The sequence below is a fragment of the Chrysemys picta genome, chromosome 2 (genome assembly GCF_011386835.1).
Source record: "Chrysemys picta bellii isolate R12L10 chromosome 2, ASM1138683v2, whole genome shotgun sequence".
In the NCBI taxonomy this organism is placed as follows: domain Eukaryota; kingdom Metazoa; phylum Chordata; order Testudines; family Emydidae; genus Chrysemys; species Chrysemys picta.
This window is the reverse complement of record NC_088792.1, coordinates 105,835,374-105,859,746: the sequence shown is the minus strand read 5'-3', so window position 1 is coordinate 105,859,746 and position 24,373 is coordinate 105,835,374. Positions and strand designations below refer to the sequence as shown.

At 39.9% G+C, this 24,373-nt stretch overlaps 1 protein-coding gene across 1 annotated transcript in view; it reads right to left on the bottom strand.

Moving 5' to 3' along the window:
• Positions 1 to 24,373, bottom strand: part of ABCA13 (ATP binding cassette subfamily A member 13) — a 268,723-nt gene that overhangs the window by 188,777 nt on the left and 55,573 nt on the right. The window contains exons 19-24 of the mRNA XM_065583912.1: positions 23,800 to 23,876; positions 23,093 to 23,214; positions 18,294 to 18,488; positions 13,637 to 13,801; positions 9,245 to 9,422; positions 6,181 to 6,320 (exon numbers count right to left, since the gene is read on the bottom strand). Of these exons, the coding sequence (XP_065439984.1) occupies positions 6,181 to 6,320; positions 9,245 to 9,422; positions 13,637 to 13,801; positions 18,294 to 18,488; positions 23,093 to 23,214; positions 23,800 to 23,876 (877 nt within the window). The remainder of the gene's footprint in view (positions 1 to 6,180; positions 6,321 to 9,244; positions 9,423 to 13,636; positions 13,802 to 18,293; positions 18,489 to 23,092; positions 23,215 to 23,799; positions 23,877 to 24,373) is intronic.

Sequence of the window (24,373 nt, the reverse complement as noted above, 5' to 3'; positions counted from 1 at the left end):
ACAAAAGGATCAGCAAATCAATTAACTTTTCCCATTTTGTCGGATCTAGTAGTGACTGGACTGAGCTTTGCACACGACCCAGTCAACAAGAAGGTTCAGTGTGTTCCACTATCACTCAAGGTGTCTGCAGATAGGTTTGAATTCACGTACCAATGTCACTTGGGGATACCAAAGAAGGGACCCGATAAGATGAGCAAATTAATCACAAACTAGGAAAGAATTTTAGCATTGAAATTCCAAAAAAAAAATTATTCAGAAACCCTGTTTCAGTAATGTTGAATTGGTATAATAATAAATGTAATATTTAAATTAAATATTTAAGTCAAAATGAAGCACTCTAATATTATTGAAATGAAGCATTGTGACATTGAAACAAAATGAGAAAGTTAAACAATTCATTTGGACTTTTTACTGACAAAATGTCATCTAAATGTACATGTCAGACTAGATGATCATAATGGTCCCTTCTGACCTTACAGTCTATGATTCTATGTTGGTGCGAAATGTTTTAATTTTCACTAAATTGCACCTTTCCTTAGAAAATTACTTCATGAAAAATGTTTGACCACCTCTAAAAGTTGTATAAATAATAGGTTCAAGAAATGATTTTTTGTGACACAACTGAGGTGTTAATGTGTTTTAGGGAATAACAGATGAACAATTCATAAAGTCTGATACTGACAGAGAGAGCAAAGTTGAATTTGATGATGATGTGATTGCAAATAGCAAAATAGATACAGGAAATTGATATGAGTTATAATATATGAGTACACCACTGATCAGAGTCTTAATGTTAGATCAATATACATAATTCTGTAAAATAATTATTTCTCCAAATTTGATTGAACTATCAGAAGCTCTTCACTAAGCTACTGGTTTAAGCTCACTCTGGAAATAGAGATAAGTATTATTTGAAGTATTACATTCTATGGCCATTTCTGTCCTAATGCTTGTAAGGGATTATTATTATAATGATAAAGGTAGATTATACGAGGGGATTATTAGAAAAAGGATGTGTGTGCGTGTGCGCGCACGTGTGTGTGTGGAGAGAGACCTTCTGAGTTGCAAGCTGATTCTTGAACAAATGCCAAAATGAAAAAGATCAGTATTATTACAGATAACACTTCTGAAAGATAATTTAAACCTGATTAAAATTTAGACTGCCATTTTTGGAGGGGCGGGGGGAGAGACACCAGGCTCTGCAGCATCATTTTTTCTAGTGAAATATACCACCCCACCATCTCTGATGGCTATTGAACATTAGGATTTATTCCAAGCCAATAAAATTATGCCCCTTTCCCTGCCCCATCCTTACACACATGTAAGTGTTTGTTCATGTTTGGTTTTGGCAATTAACCTTCCACTGGTTCTGTTAAAAAAACCCAAACAGATATTTACATATAACATGTAAAACTGGCAATGGATAATACAGCTAATTAACACTACTTTCAGAATATTCCTGTATCTGCACTACATCAATCAAATTTCTCATTAGGGGAAATCACTAGCATTTCAAAGTACCTTAAGTATAGTATTTTGGTCAAGCTAAGAAGCCTGATTAAATAATAAGGAAATAAAGGTTAAACATAACAAACAGATTGGAAAATAAAAACAACTGAAAGAACATATTCCATCTGAAATCACTGCTGTGGGACCAAATCTTGTGTCTCATTGCCATACTTAATCACTAGACTATGCTCCCTCTCAACTATCTTTAAACATCTGTCTTATTTTCCCCTTGCCTAACAGATTAGGAAAATCTACAGCTCAAGGTTAGAGAATGCTGTGATATCAATTTTGCTTAAGTTAATATTGTAGCCGTCATAGCTGTTTTTAGAAATCAGACCTCTTCATTATGCTCTAATGATGGTGGTAGGTAGTCATGTATAGCATTCCCCAGCAAAAGGGGCTTCTGCACTGAGTTGCAAATTAGAATTGGGGGTAGATTTATGCTAATACTTCCTGTCAAAAGTGCAGAACTTTGGCACAGTCCCGCAGCATTTAAGTGCCTTCTACAAAGTTACATTCAGACAAAGTCTGGAAGTGTATCTATAGGAGATATATGCCTAAGCAGCAAAAAAACCTGGGAAAGGTCACTGGTGACCCATTCCCCACACTAGCTGTGCAGGAGGTGCTAGGATGGCCACTGGCAGCCAACTACATTTCCCTCTGGCAATGTTAAGTCTTTAGAGAGGGGATGCTGGTGGCCCATATGGGAATAAGATCTTCTGGTAGAGGCCATAATGGCTTAATTACAAGTAGGAAAGTGGGTAGAGAGGGATGCCCATCACTGGGACATATGTAGCTTAATCAACCCTGAAGGTTCAGGTTCAGTTCAGAATAAAATAAGGGTTAAAGTTTGGGCATATTCTACATGTTTAAGTCTGAGTTCACCATTTTCTACTTAAAAACAGAGAAAGTGTATAGACCGTTAAGAACTTCATGACCGTTAAGAACTGCGTGGTTATTGTGCCTTTAAGACCTGGAAAATTGTGAAGGAAGAGTTCAGTGGGGAGTCTCCTCAGAGGTCAGCAGATGTATCTGAAGAATGAAGACAGCTGCATTATATACGGGGCTGGTATCCCATTATAAGGCCTTGTTTAAAGGTCCATATAACTTTGCCGAACTTTAATCACTTAGGCTGAAATTTTGCATGTCAAGTGTCTGCCTGGGGCTGATTTTTTTGGAAAACGTCAGCCAGAATGGTTCAGCTATTTCTTAGAAAAAGGTTGGGCAAAATTTTCTCTGTGTTAAAAAAAAAATTGTTTACCTTTTCTTTAAAAAGCTCAACAGCCTCCACATGCCTTAGAGCAAGGACATGAAATTGGGCAGGGACTGGCCTTTGCGTCAGGGATGTGCCTTTTACTGTCCCTGGAAAAATCTGCCCAAATGTAGCCAAGTTAAAATCCCTTTGAAACAAAACAGTTTGCAGAAGCTCAATACAGACTTGCTAGAGCTTCATAGCTCCCTGGTAATCCTATCTACACTGAGCACGCTCCATCCCAGGATTGCAGGAGGCTGAGAACGCGACATGTTCTGGACAGCAGCTTTGGCTAAGGTTGGAGACTTGAATTCCACCAAAAGTCCTCTCTGGTATTGCCTTCAGACTCATCCTTTTATAAGTCTCCTAGTTTTGTGAATAAGGTAGAGCTAGAAACTATCCTTTTGAGGTTATTTGTCAGCCTGTTAAAACATCTCATTGTAATATAATTTTTCATTATGAAGGGAGTTGAAACAAATGGGTTTTTTTCCAAAGCCAAACTTCACGAGACAACCCGATTAAAGTTGTAGAATAAGAACCTCTTTATCTTGTTATGAAGGCTTGATATTTATAAAGAAAGGCTTTGCCTTTCATATTAAGGATTGGCAAGCAAGGCGGCAGGAATCCAAAACCAGGAAGAGTTTGTCAGACTTGTTTTCTTACTTTTACTTCTGAATTGTTTTGATGTATTGTAACATACATTCTGTTTTAATCGGAAAAATTAGAAAAAAAAACTTTCAATGACTATAAACTTCTTAAATATAACATCTCTTTCTTTAAACTATCATCCTAAATGGAGATGCAAGAATATGGCAAGAAAAACACATTGCCTCTGATGAGCCAATCAAGAATCAGAGATGCACGCTTTCTATTGGCTCAGAATTGAACAAAAATTTTCATTGAACTAAGCTGATGTCAATTGGCATGCATTTATTGTGTGTGTGAACTTGACTGGTCAATATTGATTTAGATGTCAGGATTGTTTATTTATCACAGGTAGAAAGCAAATTTAATGACTTATTCTAAGAATGGTTTTCAGTAATCTTGAGATGAGATATTCCACTTTATGAAACAAAAACATGAAAATTATCCTGAAATGCAAACAGATTTGAATGCTACCCTTCTTTGTAGCATGTACCTAGCTACTCCTGGGGAACAGTAGTTGAATGGTTATGATCCTGCAGTCCATGTTAGGGGAAACTTACACCTCTACTTCAATGGCAGTTTTGCCTAAGTAAAGGGTGCAGGTTTGGACTCAATACCAATATTTAGGATATTTGTTGATCATTATTTAGCTTGCCTTAATTTCCATAGGGTATAATAATTAATAAGACTGTGCAACAGAAAGAATAAAGATGGATTTGATGGAGAGACCTACCTGCTAGATCCATGTTTACAAATAAACAGATGATTTATCATTGATAATTTGGTGAGTCTAGCATTTATTTGTATAAGACATCTTGAATGAGCTGATGGAACTGTCTGAGGTCCAAGCATGTTAATAGATTTATTGGGCTATAATATCTAATAGAATCTGTGTAGTTTCAGAAGATGGAAAAAAAAAAGTAAAATTGTCTCATTTAAGATAACTTGGCAATCTCATTGCTGTTACTGAGTAGACTTCGTTTCACTTAAGATCTAGAATAGGATTCAGCGTGTGCTGAAAGATTTATCTGTCTTATCATGGATCCTATTAAGATAGTGGCTGTGGCATACTAATTGGCAAAATAACGTGGAAATCTCTACCACACATTATTCTTGGTGTCACTGTAATGCAGAATGCAATTTTGCACACAGAGTTTTATCACCACTTAGAGTTCACATCTGTAAAAATCAAAAGAGTCCCTTTTTTTTAAATCAGCCTAAAGTTTTAAAATGAATTATATTCAACTCAGCAGACCAAGGGATATAGCCTGTCACCCAAACTAAGTTCTTCATTTTAATTGTAAACTAAGAAACCACCGATTCACAAAGGGCTATTGTGAAGTTAATGAGTAGTTCTAACGTTTATCATTTCACTTAGATTTTAACATCTTACTTTTTAGAGTAAAAGTCAGAACATAGTGTTTTCCATGGTAAACCGAGGTCAGTACAATCTTTAAAATATATTTTGTATACCATTATCAAGCAGTCATGCTTTATTTCACATTTTAAATGGACCTAAATTACCATTCCTGTAATAATTAAGATTTCATGACAAGTATAATATTTGCAACAAATACAAATATTTCCTCTGACCACCAAGCCCTTTTAAAAATAGATCATAATAGTTATTATTTATTTGTATTGCAATAGTGCCAAGAACCTTGGTCACAGACCCTACTGAGAGAGGCACTGTACAAACATAGAACAAAACGAGTGTCTGTGAACTTGACCGTATGCTCTTTGGGATTGGGACTCTTAAATATAGGATACCTGCCAAGTAACAATCTTAGAAACTTTCGTCATATAAGCAGTCACCAATGTCAACAGCCAACCATGTATTTGTATAGTATGGACAGGAAAATTCATAAGAGTTGTCTTAACAACACCCTCCTCCCCGCCACTCCCCTACCCCACAAGATTAAACTAGATGAACTACAGGAACAATTCCACTACATGAACCAATCGTGTGTATCTGAGAGGGATATGACAGACATACCATATACTGCACAGATAGGCACAGACAAAGGCGGGATTTTCAAAATTGCCTAAGAGAGTTAGGCACTCAAATTCTGTTGACTTTCCGTGGGACTCCTGACTCTATTTGAAAATCCCACCCATAATCTAAAATTCAGAGTTGTTACTGTTTTGTAGCACAATTAGGCTCCATCTGCACTGGCCAGGAAAACCATACTATAAAGTAAAATAAGTTAATGGGATAAAAAAGAAAACATAGAAGCACTCAAGGCTGGGGTTTAACCCAGTCCAGTGACCCTGGGTGTACAGCCTATCTTCCCAAAGGCATTCTTCTCTTTAGTACAGTACCACCTAGAAGCCTTGTCCTGGACCAGGACTCCATTGTGCTAGGCACTGTACAAATACACAAGTAACAGATGGTTCTTCATGCAGCCTTTCCTGTGAGCATCTGTGCAAAAGAAGGGGGAAGTGGGGCAGAAGTTAACCCTTACTCACTGAGGACTTATGTAGAGCCCCTGAACTCTGACACAGAAGGGCTCACTACAGCCCTTTTATCATGGTTTTCCTGGCTCACTTGAACAGGGACTGCAAAGCTTAGGGCCAAGTTCTCCTCATTGACACTGATGCAAACGGAGTAAATTGAAACACAAATGCTATTGTTATTTTGTATGTGCAGTGGGAGCAGGATGAACATCTGGGGAAAATAACCCTGCCAATTTTCTTAAAGGAAACACTTTCCATTGTTTCTACCATCCATATAAGTACAGACATTTGATTTATACATTTCCTTAGCTACTCACCTTTTCTATCACCATGTTAAACTTTTCACTGTTGGGGGTGTACAGTATCTTCCCATGTAACAGGGGCTTCAGGAAGGTCCACATCAAAGCCCCATTAGGTGACTGTAAAATTTCCTGATAAAGCTGCAAGCAAAATGGAGCTGTGGTAAAAAAAAGAGGGAGAAAGAAAGAGACCATATTTAAGAGATGGTGCAAGTGGATGATTTATTCAGCAACATAATGCCTATGACTTTAACTTAGCGCTTGGCCTCTGTAAGGTGCTGAAAATCCTCAATTCTCACTGAACCATCACTACAGCTCTTTGGAGAGATGTAGTTCATTCACCAAGTGCTTGAACCTGCGAGGAGCTGGGGATCCACAACTCCCACTTAAGCTGAGAACAATCAGCCCCCAAAGAGAACAGAATCTTAGGGCATGTCTACACTACAGCCCTAAGTTAACCTATGTTACGTCAACTTACAGCCACCGCAGTAATTACACACTACCCTCCTTCTGTCAGTGGTGCGCGTCCTTACCAGGAACACAGAGCCGTGAAATTGACAAGACAGCCAAAAGCCAATATAAGTAACGCAGTGTCTACAGACATTGTGTCACCCTAACTACACTAACATAAGCCCTACACCTCTCGTGGAGGTGGAGTTACTATGTTGGTGTAGCAGAGCACTTACATCGGCGGGAGGAAGGCTGTATTGTGTAGACTGACTTAATCAGGTTGTTGTAAGATGGTGCAAGTGGATGATTTATTCAGCAACTTAATTGTGTAGTGTAGACCAGGTCACTAGTGAAAACACTAGATAAACTGCCCCTGTCCTAAAAGCTGTATTGGTGTATTGCAGTTCTGGAGTCAAAGTACACAGGCAAAACACACATAAAATAAATGCAGAGGGAAGAGTCACTGCTATAAATTCTCATACAGATCAAAAGTTCTTTAAAGTATAAGAGACTAGCATCACCAATTATAGACCAATGAGGGATTTATAATAGTCGGATAATTATTTCCATACTCAAGAGAAGGCAAGCATAGGTCTAATCTGCAGCTATACACCTTCTTAGGCCATTCAAAGAAGACTGTCTTTTCCATTTGACAAGACAGCTTTTGGGTGACAGTGAAATGTCTATGGGCCTCTTCATCAAGAAAGGTAGCATAGTTTATTTCAGAAAGCTGCAGATAGATGCAAATATGTAACTGAACTGTATGATGTTTAATTCATTTTTTAGTCTATCTATCTATATTTCAGCTGCTTAGCTGAAAAATCCATTCCCCTAACCCAAGTAAAATTTGGTAGTCAAGCATGTGCATCCTTAATAACCTCATTGCAAGCTATGGTCCTGATCCTGCAAGCAACAACATGTGGACCGGCTCCCCATTGAAATCAAGGAGCTCCTTTTTGCAGGATCAGGTCTAAATTTCTATGCTTAGTTTACATTGGGTATTTTTTGTTACTAGTAATTTTCATCTTCAGTGTACTGTACTATAGAAACATTAAGTAATGTCACTAGTAAAGCTCAGTGAGTAATTGATTTTTTAGTTTGGTGACAAACCAACAAATTCTAAAAATTCTTAGTTTTTGGTTTTTCTCCCCAAAGCAACAAAAAATCATTTTGAAAAGTTGATTTGAAACTAAATGTCAAAACAAATCATTTCAACATTTCCCAAGAATTGTAAGGTTTTTCAGCTGAAACTATTTGCTGTATTTGACCTGAATTCACAAATCGTTTTGGTACCTGCCAAAAAAATTTAACAAAAATTTCACCCAGCTCTAGTTACACCACCTCTATGAGGGAGACAAGTATTATTATTTGCATTTTACAAAGTGGGACTGAATTAGAAATGTCAAGTGACCTGCCCAAGAAATGTCAAGTGTCAGAGCCAGGAGTGTAACCAAGGAGTTTCTAGAACCCAGTCCTTTGTCCAGATTATTCCTCCACAATCTCCCTTTAAGAAAGTAGTCCCCTCAAAACAAGATCTGTAACTGGAGAAAAATTAACAAGGGCTCTAAGGTGGCCAGGCCAGAGTGATAGTATGATGAACATATGGAGCACTGTAGCTAATCTTTAGACTAGGACTTTTATGAAAGTGTTGTCCAGTTGTGGGACTATAAGACAATAAGGCAAGTTCAGTAGTGAGCACACAGGACTGGAAGCCAGGGCCACTGACATTTATAAGGCGGGGGGAAGTGGGTGGGAGAGGTAAGGACCCATACACAATCCCCTGTGCAGCCTCTCTGCAACTCCACTACTAGTAGGAGAAGGACAAGCAGAGGCTATGTGACTGGTACTCCCTGCCTCTGTAGGTGGCAGGGCGTGGGAAGAGCTCTGGCTCCATGTTCAGTGTGCCAGCTTGGACAGCTGATCCCAGAGAAGATGTTGCAATCTGCTAGTCATACAGCCAGAAGTAGATATTTTCCACATCACCGCCACCCTTCCCCCAAGGAGCAACAATGGAATCATGCCTCTCTGAGTCACAATTCCTTTCCTGGAAGATCACCGAAATTAATTTTAAAGAGTCAAATGTTGGTGTGTGATAGGTCTAGAAAGCAGTCTCACACACACGATATAAGAATAGCAGCAGGGTGCAGACAACTTGGAACATTAACTCTAATGGTAGCCAACAACTCAATTACAAGAAAAGACAAAAAGGTATTTTTCCCTGGTTGTATTCAGAAGCTTAAGGATTTTATCATAAAACACCATAACACCAAGTTCACAAAATAAAAGTATATAACTATACATTTGCAACCTTGTATCTAATAATGTATTTAATTTTGAACATTTAATAAACTTCCAATATATATGACCTGTCTGAGACAGGGGAGTCATATTTATTGTTATTATATGCAAGAAAACAAAATAACTTGAATTGCTTGTCACTTGTCTCCATAATCATTTCTGTGTAATAAAACCTTTCATCAATCATTCCTTGTGTTCAGGATTGCAATGTCAGCTAGCTGAAATGCCAGTTAATATATCAACATTTCTATTTAAGAGGAAAAGGTTTAGAATGCATGGCAAACTCTGAATGTGAGTATGTATATATGCAACTTGTGATTGATGTTTCTCTTACTTGAGTCTTTGGGAATGCTGTATTTTGCCATATCATCTTCCAAGAGCTCAGTGATCTTGGGCATGTCAATGAACATGTTGGTGTTGCTGAAGAAAGAGGATTCTTCTTTACAGACTGCCCTGATTAAAGACTGAAGGGATCCAGCAATGGAACTTCTAGATTTCCCACCCTGTAGGAACTAGAACAACAATTACTAAGGAATGGAATCTCAATTACAACAGTTACCCTGAACGATCCAGTCATAACTTTCACAGCTGCAGTAGTAGTTCAGATGTTCTTCCCCATTACTGCATCCAAGGAGGTCAACAAAATGACAGTTTTCAGATTGTCTACAAGAATGGATGCATGTTGTGCTCTCTTCTGTTCTCATGTTCACCTTTGTCAGGGAAAGATATCGCCACTTTAATGGCCAGAATACTCTGTGAAAGACGGTAGTATAATGTACTACTTTAACCTTTCGAAAATGTCATATTTTCATGGCTTGACTGGGCAGAAAAAGAATGGAAATATCAGGACCATCAGATTGCAGACCTCTGGATTACCTTGTCATTTTTCATACACTCTGCTTCCCTCAACAAAAACCGAAGTGGGATTGAATGTATTACTCTACTGTCACACATTATAAAGATAGCAACAACAACAAAAATAAGAATCTTTTTACATGATGGGAATGTCTGCCATGAAAACGGGCCTGCTACAAAGAAACAGTTGTCATTTGTTCAAAATATTAAAATGCAGTTGTACTTTGAAAAATGATTGTGTAAAATGGTATGTTCTTATTCGATCTGCTCCTGGTGTATGTATATTTTGAATCAAATCATCCCTCTTTCTTGAAGAAAGAGAGATTTTTATTGTCATCAGTCTTGTAGAACAGATGCTGTTGTGGAAGACTGATCTGACTGCTTATGCACCTTCAACTGTGTTGTTAACCAAGTTCCAATAGCAGCCCACTTGTGCAATTGCAGTTTTCAAACTATGTGCTCACAATTGTGCAATCCCACTGAAGGCTATATGGTTGCATAATTGGAACTGAGGACATAATTGGATGACAGTCAGGCTGCAAAGGTCTAACTAAAACAAGCATTTGGCCTGCCTGAAATTTATCACTATTGAAGATACCCATGTCAGAAAGAACCTAGCTGGATTTTCAGATCTCAGTTGAGTTTGCAAGACTAGCAATGGGGGAAAAAATAGTTAATCTGATAAAGTGAACATGTTTAATATTGAAATCACTGGGACACAATAAGTGTGAAACATGATTATATCATTTTTACAAAGTCAATCTTCAAAGCAGAACTTCACTTTAAGAATGTAATAGGTTATGGTCAGCTTGGAGGCTGTACCTTTCAAAACTTTTTAAATTAAATGTGTCTATCACAAAGTGAAAGAAGCATGTTCACTGATCTAGAGGAAGTATAATGAGTACTGGTTAAAATCTTAGTACTCACTAGCTCTTATATAGCACTTTCATCCATAGATCTCAAAAGAATTTGCTGGCATGAACATTCACTGAAAGAGAATTTTATGTATTGCAGAATAAACAAAGGCGAAGAATTAGGAATTCATATCATGACCCTTTGCATTGGAATCTTGTTTCTAAGCTCACCCAATCAGGGGACAGAAACATACTAACCATTTAATCACCTGAGGACCCAATCAAAATGCTTTGCATTTAAAATCCTGAATACTCAGAACGAACTGTTTGTGAATGACATACAGAAATGATTCAGAGAATGATTTTAATCTGCAAATAAACTTGTGAAAATCATGATCAGTTCACCAACAAAAAAGTGATTTTTCTCAAATAAATTATCCATTACAAAATATTCCTCCAGTGCACTTTAGAACAGAAAGCAGCTCAGTATTACAATCACTGTAATAAAAATGCATCAGGAAGGCAACATGGGAGAAATGGAAAGTGTCTCAGGATATGACCCAGGGTTATATCTGGCATTACCAGGGGCTACAAACTTGGCCAATGTGGATGAGCTGAGAAGTGAACAAAATAATCAAGGGTAAAAGGGCTTATGCTATAAAGTAGCAGAGCTTACAAAGCCTGAGAATGAATGGAAGATTAAGATAAATAACTTTTCTCCTGGTACATAAAGGAACAAAAGGTCAGTAATGTAGATAGAAGGGCCTTTGAGAAATCACATGGGTAATTCATTGACAAAAGAGGTAGACACTGAATTGCTAAAACAATTAAATGATTTTTTTTTGCCTGGGTGTTTAGAGGGAGGCTCGATGGCAGATACAGGCATAAATTTCCCAGGGGAAACGTTTTTAAAAAAAACAACCCTGCAAAATATAAAGATTGTGCTAGAACAAGTAATCAGGAAATTGGAAGATATGAAAAGACACAAAACTTCAGGGTGAGATGGGCTGCAGTCCAGGATGATATAAGCAGCAGTAAATGAGAGAACAAAACTGTGATGAGGTGGCCCCCTCTGCTGTTGCATTCTTCTCTCTGCAGAGTCTTATCAAATAAGATTTTTCAAAGATTAACTCTATCAAATCATTAACTTTGGGGGGTAGGCCCAATAAATAATATTTTATTCACAGTTGAGAAGGCCCTGAACCTGCTGTAAATCAGATGAGTTGATGTGAAAAATGATATGACCATATCCTCAGTTGATGTAAATCAGTGTAGCTCCATTTACTTCAATAGAGCTACAATGACTTATACCAGCTGAGGAGCCAGCCCAGAAAGAGTGGAAGGTCATGAGGTTATATATATAGACCAGTGATTCTTAAACTGGGGCCGCCGCTTGTGTAGGGAAAGCCCCTGACGGGCCGGGCCGGTTTGTTTACCTGCCCCATCCACAGGTCCGGCCGATTGCGGCTCTCACTGGCAGCGATTCGCCGCTCCAGGCCAATGGGAGCTGCTGGAAGCAGCGTGGGTTGAGGGACGTACTGGCCGCTGCTTCCAGCGGCTTCCATTGGCCTGGAGCAGCGAACCGTGGCCAGTGGGAGCCGCAATCGGCCGGACCTGTGGACGGGGCAGGTAAACAAACCGGCCCGGCCCGTCAGGGACTTTCCCTACACAAGCAGCGACCCCAGTTTGAGAAACACTGATACAGACAAATGCCTCACTGGAAAGCAGAGCATTAGAAGAACCAAACCTATAAAACAGCCAGGAAAGCTCTGAATAAAAGAAAAGCTTTAAAAGACAAACAGGCAGGCCTGTCTGAGTAACGTTTCGACTTTTTAAGTTTGTCACACAAATTAGAGCCTTATGGGAAAAGCTCATACCACTACTGAAGTAAATGGAGAAATGCTGATTTACATCAGATAAGGATATTGTCCTCTAAGTGGGATTTGAATTGACTATTATACTGTAGTAACAAGCAGGCATGCATTACCTACCAGTGAGGCATTTTAAAGGTTTGCAATTTTAGGGCCAGGTGCTGTCATCTTTACTCTCAGTAACACCTTACTCCAGAAAGTAGTGCCACCAAAATTGATAAGACAATCTGTTGCAATAAGGTATTACTCAGTGGGAGAAAGGGTAGCAGAATCTGGTCCTTAGACAGGGGAGTCCTTTCTTATGACGCATTATTTTATAATAGCTCCAACATTGTACTAGCCATTGTACATACACATGGCCAGAGTCCTTGCCACAAAGAGCTTACTTCCTCACTCTGTTTGGAATGTATCATCATCCTCACCTTACAGATAAGAAATTGAGGCAGAGAGGGATTCAAGTGTCATAGTCAAGGTCACAAAGAAAACACATGGCAGAGCTAAGAACTGAAACCAGTGGTCCTGAGTTGAGTGCCTTAACCACAAAACCCTCCTTCCTACCAAGGCGACAATTACCACTCACTGGGTAAAATCAAGGACCCAACACTATGGATCTATCAACTGCCCATACAGTACATTTGGAGAAATGAGTTATGTGATTTACAACAGGTGAACATTTTCATTATAATGAAGTAGTAGATGGAGAAACTATGCAAGACCAGGGTTAAAGAAATGGCTTTTTAATTAAAAAATAAAATAAACATTAGTAGTATGTGCCCTGCTATCTCCATGACACACAGAATAGATGCCATTATTAATAAACAGCCTGTTGCCATATCGGTTTAGGCTGTGATCTCAATTAGGTAACAAGAAGAGCTGGCAGTACTTGGATCACCAGGAAAATCTTGGACTGTGACAGGAATGGATACTGGTGATGAAAGAGACCATCAAACGTACCAAGACCTGAGTACAACAGGCTCAACTCACCAATTATGCAATACTGCCCAGCAGTCTATGGGATACATTATGATTTTGCCCAACATTCCTCCTCATTATTTAGTACCTGACCTTAATGAAGTCCTCTAAAAAAAAAAAGTGATTATACTTGCACTATAAATACAGCTAATGGATGAAAGATCACACACATACCTGTTGAAATGCCGAGATGTCAAGCAGATCAACACTTTTGAATGCTTGGAGGAACATGGGAAGATTTTCAAGGACATGTTGGCCTTTTTTTAAAAGGGAGCTGATGCTAATGATCACTTCCAACAAGGCATTCAGTAACTTGTTGACCTCGGAAGGTATCATGATCTTGAAGAAGAGAAAAGCATGAGAATCAATTAATATAAAATCCACCCTATTCATACAATATGGAGTTTATAAATTCCTCAGCCTCTCTTGCACTGCTTAAAAAAGCTCCAAACACTTTTCCCCCCAAATGCTCTCTCTGTGCCCTCACACTGGCTGTGGCAGGAATGGGTACTGATGATGAAAGAGACCACAGTCTTTTCACAATTTTCTAAGGACCCTGAACTTTGTCTAAATAAAGTGAGATAAGGTGGGCAAGGTAATGTCTTTTTATTGGACCAAATTCTGTTGGTGAGAGAGACATACAACAATTACAAAAAGTGTTCTATTGTTAGAATCCCTTAAGTTTAAAATTGAAATATACACAGCATGTTTCTGCTGTCTAGATACACAGCTCTGTCTCTCCTTTCCTACTCAGGGCTGATTCCATAGGTGAAACTCTAGCCCCCTTTGATGTCAATGGCAGAACTCTCATTGACATCAATGCGGCCAAGATTTCACAGTGAGGTTATTACAGAAGTTTAACATTTAAAAAAAAATCACAACCTATTCACTTAGCTGAGCTGCCAATTCAGTAGGTTTTAAAGTCATGTTGAATTGCTATTTCCTAGTCTGCAGGTTCTTCCCCGTCCCCAGGGCCGCCCAGAGGGGGGAGCAAGTGGGACAATTTGCCCCAGGCCCCTGGCCCTGGAGGGGCCCCCACAAGAATATAGTATTCTATAATATTGCAACTTTTTTTTATGGAAGGGGCCCCCGAAATTGCTTTGCCCCCAGGCCCCCTGAATCGTCCAGGCAGCCCTGCCCATCCCCCCCTTCACTTTCCTCATAATTATTGTCTCACAGCTAGAACACTTGTTGTGTTTTTCCACTGTTTTGCATACTCTATTTCCTTCCTCCACCCATATTTTACTAGTGCATTTTCTATTATGGAAATCTATGGTCTGTAAGTTTATCAGCTTTTTAGATTTCATCCTCTTTTGCATATGTTCTTTAAATAACAAACATTCTGGAACATGCTTTATTCAATAAAAACAATGAGCCAATTAAGTCAGAAAAAGTCCCATAAACAAATGAGGAGTAGTTGATGGAAACAGTCAAGTGAACAATGCAGCTCTGTACTTGGATTTTATTAAAATCAACAAGACTCAGTGAAAGAGCCATTAGGAGAGTCACTGTTTTGTTCAGGTTGGCCTATTTTTCAAGAAGCGACTCAAAGCTCCTCTCCTCACCTTAGTTATGTATACATTCTAGGAACACTTCAGTCTGGCATTTTCAGGAGACTGGTCTGTTTATTACAAATCTGTTGTCATAGTCATCAGTTTAACTTTATACGTGTGGCATCGGAAACAAGAATCCAGGAACTCTGGCTTCAAAAACAAATGTTTCTCTCATTTTGAGCTCAAGTAAATACCCTTCAACTAGCAGAAATAGGTTTGGCCTTTTCTCATTCTGGAGGTCAACTACCACAAAGGAGTAGAATGCACACACACTAGCCACCACATATCCTACCCGATATAGGATTGTTTTGTTCATAACTGTGTCATCTCAAACAATAAATCCAGACTTGTTCCTGGTTAACCACGCACAAAGGTAGTCACAGAGGCAACTCAGTTTCAGCAGCAAACGCTTGGTCCCCCTTCATAATGCAGAAAGCTGTGTATAATGGCAAGACTACAATTTTCCAACCACATACAAGCCTTACACTTCCTAACAGCATCAGTAATACCCAAAGGCCCAGTGTACATGGGCAAAAATTTGTGTTTTTCAATTGAGTTATATTCATTCAGCTAAACCCCATCTCCTCTTAATACCCATGTAGGCATAGTTTAATTCCGTTAAAATCAAGTGAGCTGGTCCTATGGTAGCCACTCAAATGATTTAGAAGTTTAAAATTCTGTTAACATGGACATTAAGAGGTGGGGGGTGGAATAAAGTTAAGCTAACTGGAGTGAGCTAACTGATCTGATAAACACAGCTACCATGTGGACAAACCCAAAGCGAGGAGTTTTCTGGACTTGCAGATTCTCTACTACAAGAAGAGAGACATACAGGTTGAGATAAATTTTATTCTTCTTTTGTACACAGGAAATGCATTAGTCAGGAGACAAACTGGAAATTAGCAAGCAGCCTAGGAACCAGGGAAGGAGAGTGAGAAAGGAAAATGTTAAGAAAAGAGAAGTCAAGGAAGGAAGGACGGAAGGAAGCCTGTGGCCCTGACATTTTTGCCACATTCCTGTTATCCCAGGTCTCAGTCCACACGCCAGATTGTAGTGAGGGGGAACAAAAAGATTCCCTACTGCTGGCCAAGCCCAGAAGTCCCAGCCTTAAAGAGGCAGAGTGCCACATTGAGCTGCTTCTGGGTTGTGGCATAGCTCTCAAAAGCAACAAAAAAGTATCCAGCTCAGTGTCCTCTATAAGTGCAAGTAAACATTGTCCCCCTGCAGTCTGCATTTGAACTAATGTGATCCTTACACATGAGAACCATCTGCTGCAGAGATTAGACCACAACCCACGCTATTCTTATCTTGAAGAGATGAGCTATTGTAACATCAAAGGCATATGGAGTAAACATTTTCAAAAGCACGCAAGTCATTTTGGGTATGTCTACACAAACCGCAGCAGTGAGCCTCCAAGCTCGGGTCAACAGACTCAGGCTCACGCTGCTGTGCTAAAAATAGTTGTGCAGCTTGCTAAAAATAGCAAGTTCCAGCTCAGATCCTGAAGCCCACCACCTTCCCTTGACTTCAGACCCCAAGTTCTAGCCTGAGCCATGTCTACTCAACTATTTTTGGTGCACTAGCATGAGTCTCGCAAGACTGAGTCTTGTCAACCCGAGCTCACATGCTCACTGTGAGACATACCCTTAGGAGTCTAAGTCCCATTGGAACTTTGCAGCCTATGTTCCCATAAAACTTAGACTCTTAAGTGACTTAGATGCTTTTGAAAATTTGGACCATGGTACAATCTTAGTGCTCCCAGATGATTCTGGGTCCTATTGTCCTCCATCACAGAGTTTGGTGCGAAAAAGAATTTTGATCTGTTCACTTATCTTTTTAGTCACAGTATTTGTACAGCACAAAAAGTTGTCCCAGTGCTGTTATGCATTGAAGGTGGTGACTCTGTATTTGTGTAACCCACCCCAGAATGATGATATTTAGCCCATGCACATAGTTACTGTTACAACTTCCATAACATAGTGAACATTTTTACTTCTAACACAGAGGCATTGGAAAATATAAAGCTCCAAAGCCTAGTAAAGCCAAATAAAATACTTACATGTGCACTCTGGTCTTAGATAAGTGACTTGGTAAAAGTAGTATCGGGGATTACATATTTATTCTCTCTCAAATGATGCCACATGAGATTTGCTCAATTTACAAGTCAAAAGATGACTCATTCTAACTTCCAGCACGACAGACTCAGCCAAAGATCTGAAAACTGAGCTGTGTTTTTATGGCCTCCTAAAGGATCTCCAAAGTTTCTGTTATTAGCATTTAGCTGACAATTTTATTGGCGATTCAGGAGACAGAACATAATCAAATAACACTCCTGTGGCAACTACAGCAATTGCTCACATGGAAGACTAATACTAGCAAAAGATTTAGACATTCTTAGCTTCATCCAGTTACCAACAGGAATTAGAACAGTATGACCTGACAGCTCTCCAAGAACCATCAGAACACAGTTTGGGAACTTCTATTTGTTAGTGCTAAACAAGCAAGCCTGAGCCACAAATCAGCTCCAATCTGTTGCCCGAACACTTTGCTAGATGGTGCAGTGCCAATTATAGAGCTGTCTTTTGGGTGAGATACAAGACCAAGTTCTGGATCCCTGGGATATCTAACAGTTCCATGCAACTTTTTGCAATAGTTGGGGGTGTTTGATCTGGTATCTTGGCTAACCTCCAAGCAGGTCAACTTGCATACCTACACTAATTCCGTAGTATCAATAGAACAAGCTGTTCTTTACCCCCATTCTTAAACTGGTATGCATCATGGCCAGGATTAGAATTTGGAGTTCCCTGATTTCCATTTCTGTGCTTAAAATCATACCCTTCATAAGGAGACACAGAAGCAGAGTTGCCTATGAAACTAGGGAGAAAACCCAGCCTGAAACCTCAGTCCTGCACCCTCTGTTGCATTGGTGTGGGAAATGAAGGAAAAAACCATAGGGAGCTCCCTAAATCTTCCTTCCTTCCTTCCCCACCCCCACAAACAGCAGGGCAGGATCCATCCCCAGGGTCTGACTGAACTCCCATTGACTTCAGTGAAATCTGGAGCAGGCCCTCAACATATAGGAGTACATCCTGCTGCAGATCTACTGGTTCCACAATGCTAAGTGAGGGTGCAGGAACTTCATGAAGGACAGTGTTTGGTTTCTACTGGGATAAACATCTAGGACAACAAAATATATGGGGCAGAACTATGATCAGTAATTGGGTTACTTATCCATCTAGCTCCAAAAAGTTCCGGAAGTAAGTACTTGCTCCTCTTACCTTGTAAATGATATTACGCAAGTTCAAGTTCTGGGTAATCCGTACAATCATGGTATACAAGTCCAGCGCTGGGAGAGAACAAAGTTCCTTCACTGCCAGAGAAGTTTTGCCATTTTCAGGAAGTGTCAGCAAGAGACTAAGCACTTCCTTGTCACATCTTCCAGCTAAAGCTACTGTAAGGGCACTATAGAGAAACTGTTGTAAAGTACATGGATTAAAATTTATCCTGCCTGAAATGTATCAAAAAATTTTTCATAAGAATACACTATAAATATGTGTCTCATAACACAAATAACTCTACTTATAATAGCTACCAATAGAACTGGAAGACAGTTACTTATTTGTTAAGATGACATGCTTGCACTTTATACTATATGGGCATTTAAATACATTTCTCAATACTATTTATTTTCATTTATAAAGATGTACATCATTCAGTTAATAGGCACCATTCCTTGATCTGGGCAGGCGCACTTACAACACTGAAAATTCATAAATATATACTTTTTTTGTGGAAGCACCTTAAAACCACAACAGGAATTGATGTATCAACACAAAATTACTCAGGATCGTTAAGTCCAACACTGACTATGAAGAGTTATGAAAGGATCTTACTAACCTGGGTGACTGGGAGACAAAAATTGTAGATAAAATTCAACGTTGAGAAGTGCAAAATAATGCACATTTGAAAAAATAATCCCAACTCTACATGCAAAATGATGGGGTCTAAATTAGCTGGTACCACACATGAAAGATCTTGGAGTTATTTTGGTGAGTTCTCTGAAAACATCCACTCAATGTGTCCTGGCCATCAAGAAAGCTAACAGAATCTTAGGAATCATTAGGAAAGGGATAGATAAAAAAACAGAAAATACCAAACTGCTACTATATAAATCCATGGTTCACCCACACCTCGAATACTGCATACAGTTCTAGTTGTCCCATTGCAAAAAAAAAAAAAAAATGTATTAGAATTCAAAAAGGTGTGGAGAAAGACAATGAAAATAGTGAGGGGGTATGGAACGGCTTCCATATGAAGAAAGATTAGGACTGTTCAACTTAGAAAAGAGATGACTAAGAGGGGAAATGATAGAGTTCTATAAAATCATGAATGGTATTGAAAAAGTGAATAGGGAAGTGTTATTTACCCCGTCAGATATTCCAAGAACTAGGGGTCACCTGATGAAATTAATAGGCAACAAGTTTAAAACAAAGATAAGGAAGTGCTTCTTCACTAAGGGCACAGTCAACTGGTGGAACTTGTTGCAATGGGATGTTGTGAAGGCTGGATTCGAAAGAGAATTGGATAAGTTCATGATTGATCCATCAATGGCTATTGGCCAAGATGGTCAGGGACGCAACCCCATACTCCGCACATCCCAAACCCTCCAACTGCAAGAAGCTGGAACTGGACCACTCCATAACTGCTTTGTTCTGTTCACTCTCTCTGAAGCATATGGCACTGGCCACTGTTGGAAGACAGGATACTGGACTAGATGGGCCATTGGTCTGACCATTATGTTTATGTAATGCATGTCTACACAGCACACTAAGCCTGCGTTTTGACTCAGCCTTGAGCCCAAGTCCTCCTTCCACTCACACACAAATCTGTCCAACTCAAGTCAGCAAGCACTTAGGACTCAGGTCCTAGGATCCTGTTTTGGACAGGGGATTCAGAGTCCAAATGCCTCTGCAACTTGGGTCCAAGCCCTGTCATTTTGCAGCAGGGCCGCCCAGAGGGGGGGGGGAAGTGGGGTAATTTGCCCCGGGTCCCGCAGGGGCCCCCACGAGAGGTTTTCGGGGCCCCTGGAGCGGGGTCCTTCACTCGCTCTGGGGGCCCTGGAAAACTCTCGTGGGGCCTGGGCCCCCGGAGCTTCTTCCGCTCCAGGCCTTTGGCGGCAATTCGGCGGCGGGGGGTCCTTCCGCTCCAGGACCCGCCGCCGAAGTGCCCTGAAGACCCATGGCGGGGGGTCCCGGTGGCAGATTCCGGCACCGAAGACCGCAGGTCCCCTGAATCCTCTGGGTCGCCCTGTTTTGCAGTGCAGCTGCAGCTCAAGCAGCAGACCTGAGTCATACGGTCTGCATAATGCAGTAAGGATGCGTTAGGATGGCTGAGACCAAGATCCAGCAACTGTAAACCCAGGTTTACAATGCAGTGTGGACACTCAAGCTTGGGCTTCGAAACAACAAGTGCACAAGCCCAGGACCCACAGACCTGGGTTTACGGATGCAGTGTAGGTACACCTAAAGACCGAGAGAGCTTACACAAATATTTAGAAAATACAAATCATATGAAAAGACAAATACAGCAACATGAGGATAGAACAAGAAAACAATAAAAACAAATGTATTTCTTTAATTTAGTAGTGAATAGTACCATCCAGTAGTACAGAAGATGACTCATCCCTCCACAAATATAAAAGATCAACGACAAATCCTGCCAGCCCAGATACATCTCCAAACCTCTCAGACACCCACCTCCTCTACTACAAAGGAGAAAAGATACTCTGAACTTGCTACAAGAGCTAACAACAAATCCAGGGATGTGAGAGACCGAGAAGGACCAGGAGTTCCAGGGTCAAGAGGCCTTTGTGGAACACAGAGCTTGAAACTCCTTGTTCATGAGGAGGGAATTGTCCCTGGATCATCTCTGTTGATTGTATCAATGGTAGTGTCATAGAGGGACACTTGGAGGGAGGTGGTCCCTCAGTATTCAGATCCCAAAGTATAGCTGGTTGAAAAATCATTGCTGAAAAATGCTGTTTCGTTGGAATTATAATATATTGTGGGAAATGCGTCATTTCAGCAAAAGTTTCAACAGGAAAAAGTCAAAATCATTTTGACTGTTCTTTTCAATTTAGTTTATATTATATTAAAATGTTAGTGTTAAAGATATTTTACTATTGAATATATATCTATAATTATTATATATTACTATATATACATACTATTTTAATGTACTATATATGTAAAATAAATGTTTCTACACTATTAAAAAAAACCAATTTAATTGTTCCAAATCCAACTTCTTAGGAATTTTTGTTTCACAGGATTTTTTTCCCCCTAAATATTCCAGGGAACAGAAATTCTGATTCCTAACCAGCTCTATCTCAAGCCACTGATGGCTTATCCAACAGGTTAAAACCTACCCTTTGAACTCTTTCTGGAAATTCAAAAGTAGTGCAGTTTTCTGGGCAATAGTTTTATGCACTGTTCACATAATAGGCCACTCATTAAGTGAGCAGTCAGTCTAGGTTAGGTTCCGTTTCTGAATGGCCTTTTAAAATAAAGTACCACAAAGTACATCACTGTAGTCTAGTCTTGAGGTGACACAAAGGCATGGATAAGTGTAGCAAGGTCAGCATTCATAAAACTTGGTCAAACTCCTCCCCCAACTTCAAATGAAAAAAAAAATGTTTTCATAGCTTTGTCCACAACATATCATTTTCATAATAGGAGATGTATACATTGCATCTGAAATATATATTTGCATCCTGTGCAAAAGTAAAAATGTATTATGTCCCATATGGATTGGGTACTTTTTTAAAAAAACAAGCAAATGTTTGTATGGACATGCAAATGTGACATTTGCTTGCATATCAGGGTGTGCCCATAATTTTTGTAGATATAAGACACCACGTTTGAAAATTCAGCTCCATAGCATTATTATTTCAAGAGAATAGGGATATAAAACTTTACTGTCAAATTCCTCGTTTACTTACTCACTTCCAGGTATCTTGTCTACATTTACTGCTAACAAAGTAATGAAATAGCAATAATGGCAATTAGTAACATTGACAAAGAAACAGAAGAACAGAAGCCACCTATAATTGAAGTTAAGCTTGTTGTGTGAAAGAATTCAAACGGAGAACTGCCATTCTAGTAGTCAAGCTTTCTATGGACAAAACCTGCAGCTTCCTCTGACTGTGGAGCATCAGTGACATCCAGTGGCTCTTTGATTGATCTGATCAGTTTCAGTCAAGTATCAAAATACCAATTCATTTCCAGCACACACACACACACACACACACACACACACACACACACACACACACACACACACACACACACACACACACAGAAAGGAAAGAGCACCTTTAGTTAGCTTTATGATTCATACTGGACAAAGGAGAGTTAATGCTACACTCCAAGCTTCAGAGAGGGAATCTGTCACAGTCATGGGAAACAGAGACAATGACATCAAGGCTCTTGGGGGAATAACACATCAAGGGAGCACTTGGGGAGAGTAGCACATCCAGGGAGCACAAAAGAGTGATCTACTCTCCTCACTACAAACCTGAGAGCTATGGGGGGGTGAGTACAATTTCCCCATGGAGTTTATGGCTCTCCAGAATTTCCTGGTGGTAAAAGGACAACTTTTTTGTAGATAAAAATGGATGAAACTCCACTTACCCCAATGGAGCTGTGCCTATTTACAGAGAATTTGTCCCTGTCCTGCCCCTATCCCACCAACTAAAAGTTGTAACTTTTTGCCCATTATAGGAGAGAATAGGAATTTAACTATCCAAGAAGGTGAAACCTTGAAGTTTCCAGAAGACTTTGCAATGCCTCAGGGGTTTGGCTGCTAGTATCACAGGGTTTTCTCATTGGGCTCTTAATGCTTTATTTTGAATTTCCCAAACAAAAACGATCTTCCATATAAAAAAAAATGGCAAATGAAAACATAGGAGGCCCACATTCCTAACAAGTCTTGTTCATTTCTACACCAGCTAAGAGAGGCTGGAAAGCATTTTTATAGGTCAACATGTTAATTCAGCATCCCATTTCTCGCCTCGTACCTTGGACTGTGAGAAATTAGCTTCCAGGAGTGTGTCGATAGTATCTTCAGAAATGTTGACTAAAGAACGAAGTTCCCGTGCCAGCTCAGGAACATTCTGCATGCAGTCTTTGATTTTCACATCTGCAATGCAGGAAAACATGGATCATCGATTTCCCACCACACTGCTTTAATTAGGGGTCACCAGGCAGCCCTCCATTTCCTCACAGACCTATGCTGAGGGGGCATGAAAGGGCAGAGTGCTGTTTCCAAGGCATGCTATTCTCTTTCCTACCAATCCTAAGGGAGAAAGGGGCAGGAGGTTTACTCCATTGGAGCATAAGCCATTCCCCAAAACTGGTTTGGGAAGAAGGCACCTTAAATTACCAAAGGCAGTTTTCAATCACTTAATCCGGCTTCTCGCTCTGCAGTTTGGATCTCCCCTTTCCAAGAGCATGTGACTGGGGCAGCCCTTAGCAGCCTACTTTCCATAGAAACTATACTGACCTGGGGCCAGTGGCAACAGGTGGGTCAGGGTGATAGTGAGGAGGAACAGACCCCAAATTATTCATAAGACGCCAATACAATGTCACCTTGGTACTTTCCCGAAGCAGCATTCTTTTTACTTTGGTATGTTTTCTCTCTTGTCTTGTGAACAAATGTACCACAGTGATCTCCAAAACAGCGCTGTAGTTTATGTTAGCTCCTGTAAAGAAACCATGTACTCACCATTTGGCAGACTGAAGTTACTGACAAAAGCTATCACTAGATTTTCTGACGAAGGTGCCTCTAGGTTTCCAGACATCCTGAAACGACAACACTAGTTTTACAAGCAGCCATTTCCAAGTAGTTTGCTTTACCATATGTTAAGCTTATTAAGTATAGGGCTTATCATGGAATAATGAAGTAACATTAATTAAGCAAAAGGTAAATTCTAATGGCCAGATCAGTCCTGGTGCTTGTCCATGTGAGCTGTTAAAGATGGAGAGGGGGTCAACGAGCCTTCCTACTACGCACACACACTGCCTGGGCAGCGATAATCACACTCCTTTCCCATAGGTGAGTTCTGAGAGGAAATGATTCATGAGATTCTTCATTATTAAGTTGTCTGAAACTAAACCAGATGAAAAAGCACTGGTCTAGCAGTTTCTCACCTCCATGACTTTCAGTAAATGTACTAAAAAAATAGGCAGCATGAGTCAATGGTCCAGAGGGACAGCAGCTTATGGCCACAGACTCCTCTTAATGGCACTAATGGACTTATGTCTTTCAGGTACATTTTGAAAACGTGGTCTATTGGATG